Source organism: Poecilia formosa, unplaced genomic scaffold (assembly GCF_000485575.1).
Source record: "Poecilia formosa unplaced genomic scaffold, Poecilia_formosa-5.1.2 Scaffold37, whole genome shotgun sequence".
Classification (NCBI taxonomy): Eukaryota; Metazoa; Chordata; class Actinopteri; order Cyprinodontiformes; family Poeciliidae; genus Poecilia; species Poecilia formosa.
This window is the reverse complement of record NW_006799976.1, coordinates 2,632,939-2,649,327: the sequence shown is the minus strand read 5'-3', so window position 1 is coordinate 2,649,327 and position 16,389 is coordinate 2,632,939. Positions and strand designations below refer to the sequence as shown.

General features: G+C 39.0%; 2 protein-coding genes across 7 annotated transcripts in view; one reads left to right on the top strand and one right to left on the bottom strand.

Annotated features, from left to right (window-relative positions):
* Positions 1 to 5,724, bottom strand: part of LOC103137138 (palladin) — a 73,221-nt gene extending 67,497 nt beyond the window's left edge. For 2 of the 6 annotated variants that reach the window (XM_007550736.2, XM_007550734.2), the window contains exons 1-2: positions 5,526 to 5,723; positions 2,548 to 3,510 (exon numbers count right to left, since the gene is read on the bottom strand). In XM_007550736.2, the coding sequence (XP_007550798.1) occupies positions 2,548 to 3,509 (962 nt within the window). In that variant the 5' untranslated portion in view covers position 3,510; positions 5,526 to 5,723. Of the gene's footprint in view, positions 1 to 2,547; positions 3,511 to 4,798; positions 4,989 to 5,525 lie in introns of those variants that run through there. The other 4 variants (XM_007550735.2, XM_007550733.2, XM_016670775.1 and 1 more) reach the window with 3 other exon arrangements.
* Positions 5,725 to 7,016: 1,292 nt separating this feature from the next.
* On the top strand, positions 7,017 to 16,344 carry LOC103137135 (anaphase-promoting complex subunit 4-like). The gene is made up of 29 exons (XM_007550727.2): positions 7,017 to 7,126; positions 7,236 to 7,301; positions 8,329 to 8,444; positions 8,532 to 8,637; positions 8,724 to 8,856; positions 8,937 to 9,011; positions 9,096 to 9,122; positions 9,198 to 9,242; positions 9,328 to 9,412; positions 9,810 to 9,917; positions 10,017 to 10,187; positions 10,659 to 10,723; positions 10,905 to 10,947; positions 11,047 to 11,123; positions 11,199 to 11,299; positions 12,051 to 12,102; positions 12,179 to 12,234; positions 12,383 to 12,429; positions 12,511 to 12,567; positions 12,654 to 12,710; positions 12,797 to 12,890; positions 13,274 to 13,371; positions 13,865 to 13,926; positions 14,020 to 14,058; positions 14,145 to 14,246; positions 14,332 to 14,409; positions 14,529 to 14,696; positions 15,382 to 15,505; positions 16,019 to 16,344. The coding sequence occupies exons 3-29, from the start codon at positions 8,337 to 8,339 to the stop codon at positions 16,247 to 16,249; spliced, it is 2,409 nt and encodes an 802-aa protein (XP_007550789.1). The 5' UTR covers positions 7,017 to 7,126; positions 7,236 to 7,301; positions 8,329 to 8,336; the 3' UTR covers positions 16,250 to 16,344.
* The last annotated feature ends 45 nt before the right edge of the window (positions 16,345 to 16,389 follow it).

The following is a 16,389-nucleotide window of genomic DNA, read 5'->3' as shown; positions in this document are numbered from 1 at the left end:
AATAATTATGTCCTACTTTGTGTTGGCCTATGGTATCAAACCACAGTAAGATATTTAAAAGTTTGTGGTTGTAATGTGACAAAATGTGAAAAGTTCAGGGGGTTTAAGCATCACTCTGACTGGATAAATGTGCCAACACTGGGTGGAAGTTCCCCAAACTTCAGACCAGGTGCTCGACTTGTCAACACAGGGGTAGCTTTCACCATCTGGCCCCCTCCCAAATCACTCACTTTATCTGCAACAGTCAGCTTGCGAGGCTGGATCTGGTTCTGGTCAACATCAGCAGCACTGTGGCTCCCGGGCCGATTCACGTACCAGAGGTCAGCGCAGGCAGGTTTTACTTCATTTTCTTTAAATATTATCAAAACAAACAGGTTTTCCTCAGCAACACATGTGAGACTCAATATTGTTTTATCCAGACTAATGAATGGAAATTATTTAAATTCTTGGACCTCATGTTTTTTTATGGAAAAAAGCCATAAAAGAATCTGCAATTTAAAGAGACATTTTTAGTGTTTTCACTCAACAAACTTCACTTTAATGAAAAAATTAAGCCAATCAGAAGAGTTGTAAATTCTGCCTCAGTTATATTAACATTATATTTGTGAATTGCTGGTTGTGTGTTTCTAATAATATCACTTTAGAAACAGAGTGTCCTCTCTGTAAATGAAAAGCCTCTGTTGCAACAATGTTTTTGCTAAACTAAACACAAAACTCATGGGAAAACAAGCTACTAATATGACCTGGAAATCATTAAATCATTAAATTATTTTTCATTAGCACTTCCTAGTCCTATGAAGTTAAGATGTTAACAACTTTAATGTAAAGGGAAAATAAAATTAACTCCAAAACTTAACACCAGTGGAAACTTGCAAAAAGCTGATCAGAAGTGATATGAGGGGCTCGAAGGTAGGTTCAAATATAACAGACTCACTGTGTTAAAAAGTAAAAGGATTTTAAAAGCAGTGTAAGGTCTTAGTCTAATTACCCTCAAAATCCTTTTAAAAATCTGGGATATTTTAGTTTCATACGTCTATTTTTGTTAGAGAAATTAGTCCAGGTATTCACGTACGATAACATTTATCATGAACTGACTACAAAAAAAGGACTGTTCAGATGATTCTGCAAAAAATTTCCATTACCATAAAACTTTTAAGCATTTTGTCACATTACAAACACAATGGTCTATGTGACAGTAAGAAGTGGAGAATTATGAAGTCAAACAATTAGGTTTATCATCCAGGTTTGTGTGCACAACCCAGAAACTCAACTTCAGTTTCATAAAACAAACATATATTCAAATGGAGGAAAGTGATTTTGTTTAATGTTTTCCAATTACCTTAAAATGTGGTACATTTATGTTGAGCTTTTTTAGCCTGATACTCATCTGTTCTGCAAAGACCAGGAAGATATTGCAGAAAACTAACGCGGTACATCATCATTATGGTGAACAGTGAAATAAAGTGAAATGAATTAAAGCTTGTGGTTGTGACATCAAGACAAACTTCAAAAATATATGAACACTATTGTAAAGCACTGCAGCTGTGAATGGTCCGTCACGTCACACAGACACTCTTTCCCTAAATCGTCATCCCAGATGCTTTTGATAATTCACAGATTAAAGTCTTTCTCATCTTCATCACCCTTGATTGAACAACTGCTTTGTCCCAGAAGCAGCTGGACCGAGGAGTCATCTGACCACAGAACAAGTGTTTGCTGTTTTTCCGTGCGTCTGGGGTCAGATGGTGCCGAGGACTCGGCAGCAATGCAGCACAGAGTTGATAAACGCCGTCTCAGGTTACATTTTTGGATGCACTGATTGAGTGTGCTGAGTGACAATAGTTTTACAAGATGTTCTCAACCCTATGCAGCTATATTAATCCCAGGTACATGACATGGTTTGGGGTTTATGCGCATCTAAATGTCGATTTCAGCCTTAGCCTTTGTGTATCATTGGCACCCTGGACGGGTTTCCTACTTTTGGGCACATATGCCCTCTACGAATGCCCCATACGCAAGCAAACACTGGCCTTTAATGAAGTACATTTTGCATAAAACAGTATTTTTATCATCTAGCTCTAATTGTAATCCAGTTCAAGTTTGATAAGTATAACATCTGGTCAAAAACCCATTCATAGCACAAGACATGACTGGCTTCTTTCCCCACAGTAGTTTTTGAACCAGCTCATTTTCCAGATTCCAAAAAATGTCTGGGTGTTTTTTTCTTTTAAGCCATCGGGAAGTTTTTAGAAGCAGTAGAGACCCAAAGCAATGGAAGTACAAAAATGTGCAAAATGTGAATTTTGCATAATAGGTCCCCTATAATCCAGTTCTCCTGGAGATGAAGGTAGCTTTAATTTATGATAATTGGTTAAAAGGTTAAATATTTTTACTGGTGACATACAGAGAAACCATTCTATGGTGAAGTAATGATATAATTTTACATTGGGAAAAATATAATTTAAAAAAACCTACACTAGAATTAAATACCTTAGACATGAAAACCCGGCTGCAGCGTAGGATCAAGAGAATGGTGTAGCCGCCTACCTGACGAGTGGCAGTGGGTTTCCTTGAACTCTACACTCCAGACGAATGGGGCTGCCTTCAGCCACTTCCTGACTCTTCAGCTTTTGGAGGAACTGAGGTGGGGACAGGGGTTCGGATGCCGCTGACGCTCCAGCATGTAGGTGCCTCTCTGAACCCCCCTGTCCCATCTCCGGTAGGTTATTGTGTGCATCCTCTTGTTGGCCTGGAGGCAGGGAGGAAGTGGAGACCAAGCCTGGAGGGACGGTCTGCTGGCTTCTTGGAGACAGGTAGCCACTGTCAGGAGAGGAGGATTCCTCCTCCACCTGCTGAGCAGAACCTTTGAAAATGGATGACAGTTCCTCGATGAAGGTGGCCGCTCGGCTGCAGAACTCTGTGACTGAAGCCGCTCGGTCGTTCAGCTCCAGGCCTTCGTGAACCAGCCTGGGCTTGTCTTGCTTGTACACAGGCTGGATGGGCTTGTGCCTTACAACCTTCTCAGCTGAGGACAGAGCCTCACTGGAGATCTGTACGGGTTTGCTGATGGGAGAAATCTGGTTGGAGGAAACTGAAACTGCTCCATTGTCATCAGGGCAAACAGCTTTGGTCTGGTGGTGAAGGTTTGGGCTTGAGTTGAGGTTTTCAGTCGTTTGAGAGGGCACAACAAGTGGGGAAGGGACAGATTGGAGAGCCTGCTCCAGTTGTTTAAGACTAGAGGGGTCTTGATCTTCACATTCGTCCGCCTCGCCGAAGGCCTCCCGGGCCAGGTCCAGGCTAAGATTAATCTCCTCCGCGCTCAAGAAGGCAGTCAGATCTGCAAAGTCCCCGTGTCCAGAATCCAGCTCTGTCGACGAGTCAAGGTAAAGCTCTCCGTCGGAGGAGGCCTCAGAAAACACACCCGCATCGCCCTCTGAAGTCCCACCTGCTGCTGGATCCTTGAGCAGCACTGAAATGGGGAGTGGTTGATTCCAACTCCCGTCCTGCATCCTGAAAGACAAACATGCCTCATTAATCAGCCCGTTTTGGTTGTTTATGGTGCAGGCAGAAAGAGGACTCACTGTACATGACATATTCATCTGCAAAAAGGCCATGACAGCAGGTCCAGTTTAAAATAAAGACTTTATAATACAGTAGTGTATCATTCGCTCAGACAGCCATAGCTGGCAGGGTGACTCAGGCCGCTGCTGTCTGGACACAGCTGGTGGGTATTAACAAAGGTCTTTACTCAGGTTCTGGTCCACATCGCTGACATTTCTCTGTTGCCTTGTGTCTAGCTCAACATACAGTCATCACATCACTTAATACAGGTTCCAGAGTCATTTGCATTTATTGGTAAGGATGTATATAAAAGTCTTAAAATAAAAAAGTTGTTGTGCAGACTCGGTGGCCCTTGCTGCAATTCTTCGACTTTCGTCATCAGAGATGTTTTTATCTCACCTGCCAACATTAACTGGAGTCCTCGTCCAGCCTTGTTTGTCAAAGTTCAAGTTGTTTTAAGCTATTGCTTTGACGGTCAAGTCATTTCCTGTGATTTACTGGGATGGCAAGTTCTCTTGTCTTGCCCATTTTGATGAGACACACTTATACATGAATAACTGAAAATTCTCAATTTCCAATTGACAGTCTCTGTCCTCATCAACTTATCAAAGTAAAGTAAAGGCACAGTGGTGTGAATGAGTATTTGTCCCCTTTTTCCTTTTGCTTTTATCTATTTCTATTTTTTGGTGGCAGTTCTTTTTATGTTTCACGTCATTAAACAAATTTCAGCATCAAACAAACATAATCTGAGTAAATGCAAAACGTTATTTATTTTTATTATCACATTTCCATGTATTAAAAGGGAAAAAAATAATATCCAAAGCATACCAGCATGCCCACATCTGCATGGCAACGATAACCAAAAAGGAAGATTTTGGCGTGGTCTAGTCAAAGTCTGGACTTAAAGATGTATTTATCACAAATTAATAAATGCATTTAGTTTATGTTGAACAACATAAACATCAGGCAAATGCTTTAAGTTTTATTAATCCTATTGCATTTCTTTCTTTTTCAATATAATTTACTTTTGTTTTACTTTTGAATGAGCCACACATGCATTTGATCTGAATGCCTTGGATAAATATTATTAAAACTAGATGAATGGAAACTGGTGTAAAATGTTATTTCATAAACAAAAGGTGGAGAAAAACAATAATTTTAAATATAATCCAAGCATGCATATGGAGCTAATTATAAGTTACTCTTACAGCATTATTAAACTTTGGTAACGACGTACCAAGCATTGCTTTTTGAAGTCAAAATGGAGCAGATTTCCTCTGCTCTTTGAGTTGATCTCCTCTGAGTCTGAGCTTGTGAATAATATGCTGCGAAACCTTTGGACTTGATACGCGGATGATGTGACGCTCAGAGCCTCACGGCGTCCCGGAGACCAGCTGTTGTTATTTATAATCCCCTGCGGCTCTGTTTCACAGCAGCGCCGCGGCCCCTCCCACCCGGAGCAGAAGGAGAGGAGGCCGTTACCTCCAAACGCTCACACAGGTATCAGTGGAGACATTTTCACAAACAAGCAGAGACAATCACTTTAGAGCGAGAGCGAAAACGCAGAAGATTTCCACAGAATCGATTTGTCTAAAAGGAGAGACAACGGCACAGATCTGATTCAATGTGAACGTGGAAAATCTGTGACAATGATCGACATAATCTGTCTTTTATGTTTCATTTTGAAAATACTGTGTTTTGTTTGTGCACTAATTAGTAAGTATATGCATGCTGTAAATGTTAACACATTACAGTCTGATAATTTGATATGTTGAAGGCAAAGTTATACTTCAAAATAAGAGGAAATTATAACCTTGGAGTAACCTGACAGAGAAGATAACCGCTGATGTACAGAAAACAGCTGTTTGAAACACTTTACTACACAATTAAATGATTTAAGCTGTTTGACAAACAACTAAGAAACTAGCCCTTAAAATATGATTAATTTAAAAATCTATATTTACCTTCAAGTGTCCCTGTGTGGCTGAAGGTTCTTCCCTGATTCTCCAGGTCCAGGTTTGTCTTGTTTATGTGGGAACGAAACAAAACTAAGCTTCTCTTCGCTATCCCTTGCCTTATTGGTCAGACAGTCAGCAGGATCTCTCAGGTTCAGGGTCCAATTGCATACTGCAGCTTGCTGCTGTCCCATCTGTGCTGGTCCCTAGCTGCTCACTGTGTGGGGCTATATTTGGCCCCTGACTCATGTTACACAGCCAGACTGCTGGCAAGAGGACAGAGTATTGAGGTGGTCCTGAGGAACAGAAGGTGACATTTTCTGCACTGATCTGGTATTAATTAAACACAGTGGGCACAGACAGTCGTAACATTAGGACATCACACGTATACTCTGCTGCTATAAGCTTGTAAAGCTGGGAGCAGGGTGGGGCATCATGACTAGCTTTTGTCTTCTTATTGCGCCTGAAAAGACAACAGTGTTGCTTCTTTCTCCTGCTGAGTTGACCCCATGACCCCGACCACTCAACTGCTTTTATTTTTCCCCAATAATCTTCACAATCTAGTTGAGGTTACAGTTCAGGAAAATTTTGTTCAAGTTTTTTTTTTAAGTAGTATTTTCAGCTGTCTATCCATCCAGTAAATGCATTTTTCAACTTTCTTAATCGTCCATTATAAAATAACACCTCTGACCTGCGGTCAAACCGTCTGTCAGATAGTCAGGCTGTTGGGGGCCATACAGCCTCACTGGGTCTATTTCTGGTCTGCTATCACATTTTGTGCTCCATGAGCTATTCTGGTTCTTCTTGAATCTACTGATTACAGTTAAGTGAGGTGATAAGTCCAGAAGGATTTTTGTTTTTTACTGTCATCACACATGCCTGCTGTCCAGCAACTAATGAGCAACCTGGAATTATCTTTGAGTGTCAGTCTACAGCAATCAGCTCCCTGGGTAAGGTGTCAAGAAATGACTGCATTATTCAGGAGTTACTTCTTAATATAGTATACAGACATAGTTCTGTTTTCTGATGCATGTAGAGTAGAACTGGAAAATTTCCAGCTTTCCTTTGACCATGACTGTAAACTGCAATATCCTACAGTGCTTCGGCAAAATATGTATACCTCTAAAACATTTAAAGTAACACAAAGTAATGTTAAGTGGGTGTGGAGGATATTATATTTTAATTTTTCTATTTAATTATAGTTTTAATATTAATTAGATAGATTAAAGCACACATGAAGAAAAGAAAACATGTCTACCATTTTTCAGTTTAAAACAAGGCTGAATTAAACGTCAAAAATCTACTTTCATTAGTTAATAGTTCACAGTTATGCACTACTTGGTCTTGTAGTCTACCAAGTAGTACATTACTTGGTGAAAAAGACGTTAAAGATTGTAGTTTTTACATAAAATCAATGTGAGAAAAGTTGAAGGAACGTGAATACTTTTACCAGACACTTCATCTAAACAGTTCTGCTCTATTTACGAATCGAGTTTTCGCTGCTGAGAATGTTTGTCTCTTCGCGCCTCCCGTTGCTCCTGCTGTGATTGGTGGAAGTGAAAATATGGCGGCGTCTGTGCAGCTGTAAAATAATAGAAAGAAAACCTAAAGTAAGACTCTTGAGACGCTTTATAGAGCTCAATGCTGTCCTTTAGCTTTCGCCAGTTTTAGGAAACGGGACGGTGACATAACTATAATGACTCTCTCTCTTTGCTTTAGCTTCTCGAGGTTGCTAACCAACCTGCTAACAACACAGCATTTCACCAGTGGAGCAGCTCCTTAAAGGTGAGTGAAGTAGCAGGCCAGCCTCTGGTTTTGTTCGTCGTTATCCTAATTAACCAGCTGTCAAATGTTACGGCAGCTTGCAGCCATAAACATTTTCCCAAACCGATTCCTTTTATGGTCCGAAATTGTTGTAACTTCATCCCAATTTATTCTTCAAATTCATCATTTTGGATTTTCATATCACGTCGATTAAGTGTAGTAGAAGTTATTTTGTCAGTTTCTCAACAGTGACCTGGGATTCGTACACAGTGTGAGAAAATAACTGGAAGATTGTGGAAAAAGAAAACTGAGCACTGGAAAATGCTTGTATTTTCCTAAAATGTGTCCTTTGCCTTATGATGATCGTGAGAAATTGAGGCGTAGCATCCATTCATCTGCCCATCTTTTACTCCTTCCATCTATCCGTCCCCTTTCAATATGTCAATTTGTTCCCATCGATCATCCATATATTGAATTGTTACCAATCTCTCTTTCTTTGTTAATCCATCCACTGCATGACAAATTAAAACAAACTCAATAATTTTCATTTATCGTTTTTCCTTTTTTTTCTCTTTTTCTACCAAAAACTGGATAATAAAAGTCTTCAGTCTGGTGCTTTGGTCTCACCTAGCCCTTTTTTTTTAAGGAAAATATTGTTTAATTAATTTTATGTGTTGTTTTGTTTATTTATTTTGGATATTTAGAATGTCTTCCAGTCCCAATGATAAATGCTCATTATAATTCAAAGTTTATTGATCTTTGAGAATGTGTTCTTGACATTATTATTCCATTACCTACATCTTACCTGAAAATGGTCACAAAACGACAATGTTATCGTTTACCACACTAACTGCCTATTTACACATAGCCCTGAAGTTGAATGCAACATAATTGGTATATTATAAGAGAAAAAAAGTGTAAGTACGTATAGTTAGAGCAGGTAGGCAGTAAGAAAGGCCAAATTATTCCTCTACAAACTACAGCACTAAGTTATCACTGGATTGTGAAAAAAAATTAAATCCTGTTTGTATTTCTCCACCTTTCCCAGCTAACATCATGCCAGCTTTCCGGCAAGTGGGAGAGAAGCAACTTCCCAACCCTGTGAAGTGTATGGCGTGGTCTCCTAAGAGGGACCTCATTGCTTTGGCCAATACAACAGGAGAGGTGGGTTCAAACACAGAGAACGGCTGAGTGTAGGACTTTTAGTGTGCAGTAGTTTTATTTTTTTGTAACTCTAATAACTTTCTGCAGCTGCTGCTTCATCGCTTGGCAAGTTTCCAGCGGGTTTGGAGTTTGGCTCCCAGTGAATATACTGGGAAGGAGATCACTGCGCTCACCTGGAGACCTGATGGCAAAAGTAAATGATGGTTTTGAATATATTTACCTGCGTGTCTGATGAAATTATGTAAACATTATGGTTTTGGTTTTCGCTTTAATCGGCAGTTTTGGCATTCAGTCTCGGAGACACAAAGCAGGTGGTTCTGTGTGACGTCGAGAAAGCGGAGATCCTTCACATGTTTCCGATGCAGAGTTCGGTAACCTGCATGAACTGGATGGAGGTGGTGGAGGAGAACAGGTGCGGCCCAGGTTCACGATACAAACCAGTACGCGTGTAATCTGGTTAGAAATGTGCAAATGATTTTCGTTCGGTTTCAGTTCCCTTGGCTCCTTTTATAACTCCGAGGATGAATCCAAGCTTTTCCTTCCTGAATTACCAACACTCCCCAAGAGGTAAAAGCACTGAGTGTTCATTCCACCGCAAGACTGCAAGTTTATTTTGAGCTAAGTAACATGATCCAAACTTTTCCTTTCTAGCTACAACACTACTTCAAAGATATTCAGGTGAGATTTAAATGATCGATTTTCTCATTTGGTGTCTGAGTGGAAGCTGAATGTGTTTATCCATCTTTGCCACAGTGAGGAAAAGTCAGACGAGATCCTCAACCTCCTCGGAGAGGTTCGGTAAGGGCTCCTTAGTGGATATGAAAGATTACGTTTTTGATTCAATTGTTAAATCAATTTGTAATTTTCTCTTGCTACCCAACAGGCTGAACATCCTTGTTCTCGGAGGAGATGCTGGATGTGTGGAGCTTTATGCATACGGGATGTACAAAATTGCCAGTCTTGGCGAGGTAAGGTTTTTTTTTGTTGTTGTTGTTTTAAATATGGTTCCTTATCCTGTCCAGTGGTCTGAGGCTGATTGAAGTGGACCTCTCCATCATGCCATATATTTACATACTGGAGAAAGTCATAAAATACACAGGATTTATGCTCCTGCAAAAATATGAATGGCTTATAAAAATGGAAAGTTTTTTATTATTTTTTTTACTCAAGATATCAAAGTAATTTGTATTGTCATAGTTATAGTTTTCATAGTTTTTACATAAACTGAAAACTGTTTACTTATAATAAAATGGTGTGATTTTTATCCATTTTTCTTTCATAAAGTCAGAAGAACCAAAGATATTCCTTTCAATAATCGTCAAGTTATTTCACTGGGTGAACTTGGCTGGTTTTTATTTTCTGCAGGTGTCGGGATCATGCCGCAGTCTGAGTCTGTCCAGCGATCTCAAGTCCCTGTCTCTGATCACAGAAGTCCAATCCGCTGATGGCGTCTCGGAGATCTGCTACGTTCAGGTGAGCCGGATCCCATCACACCATCGTCTTCATGGCCTTCTTCTGCTCTGACCTGGATTTTTTCTTTTTTTTTTTTATGTCATTGATGCCGTGTGACAGCTGGACACGAGTTTGTTGTCGGACTGTCTTCCAGAGGTCACAAAGATGGCCCGCAAGTTCACCCACATCTCCACGCTGCTGCAGTACCTGCACCTCTCACTCACCTGCATGTGTGAAGCCTGGGAGGAAATCCTGATGCAGATGGATCTCCGTCTCACCAAGTTTGTTCAGGTTTGTCGTTAAATACTCTTGTGAGATAAAAGTAATTGCAACCTGTGCCAAAACAAACTTGTTACAAAAGTCTAGAGCAGTTCAGTTAATTTAGGAATAAATTACATAAAAACAAAAACGATTTAAAATCACACTTTCTTTTTAAAAGAGCACTGAAATCTTATTTTTTTTAATTAAATACAATTTTTTATATGAGTTCATGTGTTTAATATGTATAAACTCTGACTAATTTTGTGATTTTAATTTAATGTCGAAATGGTCTCATGTGCTGCATGAATATTTTTGGGTTTTATCAGTTGGACCCCTGGAAGCTTAGTAACTACTTTGATGGAAACTAACAGGGATCCTGACAGATAAACAAAGAAACAAATGCTGTTTTTGTCTGACAAAAAAAAATTGAGGGATTAAAGGTTGCAATACTTCCACCAGAAAAGGACTAAAACCCAGTTGTTGATTCTTTTGTCCTTGTAGGAAAAGAACACGAGCACCCAAGTCCAAGATGAGTTTTTGGACCTCCTGCTGTGGGGGCAGTCTAGGTGGTTTATTCTTATTTATTTATTTATTTATTTATTTATTTATTTCACATTATAGTGTTGTGATATCTGCAGTGGCCTGCAGATGGTAGCAACACACCTTGAACTGGTTGAAGTGCTTTTTGTGGATTTATTTCCATGTGTTTGTTAACGTGGTCATTTTCTCCTCACTTGTTTCCTCCAGTCCCGAGTTGCAGGCTCTCCTCATGAACCAGCTGACCGTCAAGGTAAAATCAGAAAATCTTTAACTTCTAGATGAATTTAGGTCATCCCATCCAGAAGCACCAGGAGGTGGATTTAAAGCATTTCCTGTCATTCTGTGTCAGGGCTTGAAAAAACTGGGTCAGTCCATTGAGTCTTCTTACTCCAGCATCCAGAAACTGGTGATCAGCCACCTGCAGAGGTATGTCGTCTCTTTGACCCACCTGGGAATTTTTGATTTTGTTCTATTAAGATGTCTTTTTTGTGTCTTCTGCAGTGGCTCTGAGGCTTTGTTGTATCAGCTGAGTGAGGTGAGAGGAATGTCTCTGTGGAAGCAAAAGTTTGAGCGCCTCGGCTTGGATTCGGATGCTATTGATGGTACCAGACTCAACACATGCACAATGTTTACAATCTGTCCATTTTAGCTCCTTCCTCATTTTGGATTTTGTAGTTATAGTCGTTTCATATCTGACCTTTTTTGGGGGGGGAAAAATGGAGTCATCAGAATGTTTCACACCAATCACGTCTCCTTTTCTAATGGAGCATTTCATGCCCACTTTGATAACAAGAAATTTTAATTAATTTTCTGTAACCATATAAGGACATGTGGTTTTATGACTTAAGATTTGCTAACAAGATGTTGCTTATACTTATTCTGATTTAGAAATTTGTTACATGTCACAAGAGTTAATTCATTCATACAGGTACGGTGGCCCAGAAGGGTCAACTAAGTGCAACATCAAAAAGTCACAACTGAAGTTATATTAAACTTGCTAGTTGCTAGTATAACGTCTGCAATGACTTTTTGTTGCCTTATGATGTTTGTATTTTTTTTTTAACCCTTTTCGGCCACCGTAGTACAAGGATCAGGATCAAAACAAATAAAAATCAGGTGTTGTACAAAATGATTAAGTCAAATAAAGTTATGTTAGATTTGAATATTATTTTGAATATTATTTTGAGTGCTTACATCCATAACTCATGAAAATGTTTAACTGCAAAGAAAACTAAGCTGACTTGAAGATATAAAAGTGCACAGGTACAAATTGGTTAGTTTACAGGAATGAAATGGTAACAAATTGGCCTGGGGCTTTCTGTCACTATGTGTGTGTTTGTTTTGTGTATCCAGGTGCGATCACAGCTGTTGGCTCTTTCTCTCTGAAAGCTAACGAACTTCTGCAGTAAGTCTATAAATCATCTCAGTTTACGACATTTTAGCGTTTTTACTTGTTACAACTTTTATTTTTTCACATTCAGGGTGATCGACAAAAGCACAAAAAATTTCAAAGCCTTTTTCCGATGGCTGTATGTAGGTAAGAAGGAAGTTGTTTTTTTTTTTCTTTTTTTGTTTTTTTTTCCTACATCCATATTGGCTCTTATTGAAGCTAATATTCACCTTAAAGTGTGAAATAGATGGTTTCTAAGATCCTCTATTAAGCCTTAAAATGTGATTCTCTACAGCAATGCTAAGAATGTGTGACGAACACGTACCGCCAGAGCTAAACAAGGTGAGTTTTTAGCCCAGATTTCTCATTTTTAGTCTTTCTATTATAATTTATCAGTTGCATTCAAATGTTTTATTTCCTCAGATGACTCAGAAGGACATTGCCTTTGTTGCTGATTTCTTGTCGGAGCATTTTAGTGAGGTGAGATGAGCAAATGCATCACATTCACATTTAAGAAATGCCTGAATATAATTTGGGTTGGGACTCGTTCCTTTGTGGTTTTGCAGAACGAAGAACTCTTTGATCGCAAGGGGAAGTACTTCAATGTGGAGCGAGTTGGTCAGGTAAGTGGTTTCTTTGAGAACGCTTTAAATATTTTAGAAAAAATCTGACTCTTAGATGTTTGTGTCTCATATGGATATTTTTACAGTACCTGAAGGATGAAGATGAAGACCTCGTTTCTCCACCCAACACAAAGGGAAACCAGTGGCTGAAGTTCTTACAGGAGAGCACATACCTGAAAGGTAAATTGAGATCCTGAGTTTAGACAACCAGGGTTTCCCCCAGAAAACTTGCTAGGCCCGTTGCTCAGAGCGCTACGGCAGTCATTCAGCCACCCGGCGAGTTTTTGAGTAAAAAAATCTTTAAACCTGACAGGAAATTCGAAAATATCATTGTATAGTTATGCATTTTTGGTAGTCTGGAAGATTTAATACCTAACACCAACTATAAAGGTTTTAAAAAAAGGGAGTCATAAAAAAATTAACAATGCTAAGCCTGGTGGGGGCACAAGCAAAGCCTGGTGGCCCGCCAGGCTTATAAATCACTGAGGGAAATCCTGGACAACTGACAAGGATGATTTAGGAAATCATACAGTAACTTCTTTTATATTTCATTGGTTTGTTAGTGAGCCCTTTGCTGTTTCCATCATATCCACAAAAGTCTTTGCACTTTGTCAAGAGGATGATGGAGAATGTGATTGAGCGATGCCTACAGAAACCTGCCGTAAGTTTTTGGTGCACTACTGGTACATCTCAGTGATAATACAAGAATATTGTTGAAAGTTGATTAAAAAAAATTAAGCCTATTTATTATTGCCACAATGTGTTTCAGCTATTTACTCATGCAAATTCAAATTATTCTGGCTTGGAGTTAATGAAATGAAAATAGGACAACGGCTGTCAAAACTAGATATTTATATTCACTGTGTAAAAAAACTAGGCAGCCCTTTTTCATACAGTTTACATTAAATCAAACTTTCCTTCTTTAGATCTTACTAAAACAGTACTAAAGAAATGTCTGAGAAGCACTTCCTTTCAAGGAAGTAACACAAAGTGTTTATATACCATTGCTCTGGCATTCAGCAAATTGAATTACTAATATAAATCACCTTTCTGATGATATTCTGCTTTACAGAGATGCACCTGAATTGTTTCCTCTTCATTAGTAGTTAGTCATTAGGTTGAATCGTCTCTCAGCTTTGTGAATCTGTTTACAGGAAGTCATTGGAAGATCTGTGAAACAGGCTGTATTTTTGCCTTTGTATGCCGTGTCAGACAAGTAAAGTCTTTTTATTGTTGTATATATTTCATATATAAGACACTTAAATTCCCACAAGATGTTATTAATGTGATTACATTTTGTTTTTTCTAGCTCGGAAAAGATTCCCCACCTCTTTGAACTTCCGTCTCTGTACGTAAAACAGAAACTCCATGGAGATTTGTATCTGGATTAGCAGGAATGTGTTTTATATTGAGCTTTTTTTGTGGACCCTTCAGGTGGAATGACAAAAAAGGCAAAATGCACTGTGTTGTCTTCTGCATGCCAGAGATTTCACCAAGCAAGCTGTACTTGTTACGGAAAGGAACCGACCCAAACAGGTGCACTGTCTTCCAATCAGGAATGTCTGTCGCTTCTTTTTCTGTACTTATTACCCTGCTAACCTAATTAATTTTGCCTCTGTAGACATATTCCAAACAGCTTCATGTCATTTGACCTCAGCCATTATCTGGACAGTACAGATGATGATGGTGTTGCGGCCCAGTGAGTTTATCTTGATCTTTTTTTATTTTATTTTTCATAGCACCTCAGAAGGTGAAATATATCACTTTTAATGTAATTCACACTTTGTTTTTGGTTTTGTTTATTTATTACTTTTCTAGGTCTCGTTACGTCTACAGCTGCCTGGATGCTCGTTTCTATGACGATGAAATGCTAACGGTGGTCCTGCAGGGATCAGAGGATCAGAACAGCAGGCGCCTCCTGGCTCAGGTTTCACTTGCCTCCAGCTTGAGCTGTGACTCTGAATTCAACTGGGAGCCCGGTGTGAGGTGTGTGTGTGTTATAGTGCCTAGAAAAAGTATTCATAACCCTGAAACAGTTGTAAACTAGATTTTATATATAGAATAACACAAATCTCACCCATTTAGCACATATTTGTGAGCTGAAAAGTGTGGCATGCATTTGTATTCATATTGAGCCAATACTTTGCAAATTGACTTTTTGGTGCAATTATAGCTGGAAGTATTTTTTTTTCCTATGTCTTTTCCAGATCTGTGCATCTAAGGCTGAAATTTGTGCAAATTATTCTAAAAATAGCTCTAATCCAGTCAGACTAGAGTATCGACTCTGTTTACTAATCATCTGACTTCTGAAGAAAAGTCGTTGCACTTTATTTTACTCACAAGTATCACAGTAAAAATGGGTGAATATATTATTTGTAAAATAAATTCCAAACTGTTATTTTTTTTTCCATCTCAAAAATACGAACTACTTTGTCCTGATCTGTCACTTAAAACGCTGTTAAACTATTTAAGATTGTATTTGTAACTAAAGAAAACCAAGTTTCACATTCGTCATCACCATTTATCACGTTACATGGAAAACAAAATACAGTAAAACTCTTTTGCCTTTTTTCTCTGTCTTTAAAACAAAAATAAACAAACTGATCAAACAAAATAACAAAAACATATCAAACGACAAATGAAAACGAATGTTTGCCCTCTGTGTTACCAGGTTGGACCAGCAGTGCAGCACCATTCCCTGCCAGGGTCTGGTGTTGGGGAACCAGTGGCGTGAACTGGAAAACATGAAGGCCCAGTTTGTAGCCGTCAATGGAATCCGCAAAGTGGCCTGCGTGGTAAGTTTCAGAATTATAATTAATAACTACCAGGTCATGATTGTGAATGAGATTTTAAATCTCAGGGAAACTTATCACTCTGCTTAATTCTCTTGATAAATCTAATCAAAACGTAAGAAATTATATGAGAGATGCTGCGATGATTAACCCACATTTTTCTCACTCTTCTCATCAAAAGTTATCTTGTATCAGCTGATTTCTTTATCGAGTTTGTGTTTCAGTGGCAGTGAAAGAGAAGAGTGATAAATCATTAAATGAAGTTTAAACTACCAAAAAAAATAAAAAAAAAACATTCACGCAGGCATTTGCAATTACAATGTTGCACACATGGCCTTGAGATGTTGCTGCAGTTCAACACGTTGTACAGATCCAACATCATCCAGAATAAAATGCATGTTATTATTTTGTTTTGGTGATTGAATAGGTGCAGTGGATGGTTATTGGGTCTCTGCTGCTATAAGCGATCTCACAGATGCAGTTATTGAACCGTCACTTTTCTTTTTCACTTGGCAGCTGAGTGCCAATTTAAGACACATCCGTGTTTTTGAGATGGATGTGGAAGACGAGGAAGACGAGGGAGCCGAGTCTCAGAACGCCAGCGCTGACCAGGATGGACTGGAAACTTCGATGTCCGGCCAGGGCCCGGTGGAGGAGAGCTTGGAGTCAGAGGGAGAATCCAGGGAGCAGGAAGGGGATGTGTTTCAAAAGTCAGAGGAACTTTTACAGTCACAGGAAGCCTTGTAACTCGTGTGGCGCTCATGCTGTATGAACTCTAAAGGACTGGGCTTACTTTTTTGTAAACATCTTTTTTATATTTAAAAATAAAACATCTTTCTGGATTTTTTGTGGGGTAATTTTCCTCTTTTACTCTAAATTGTATGTTC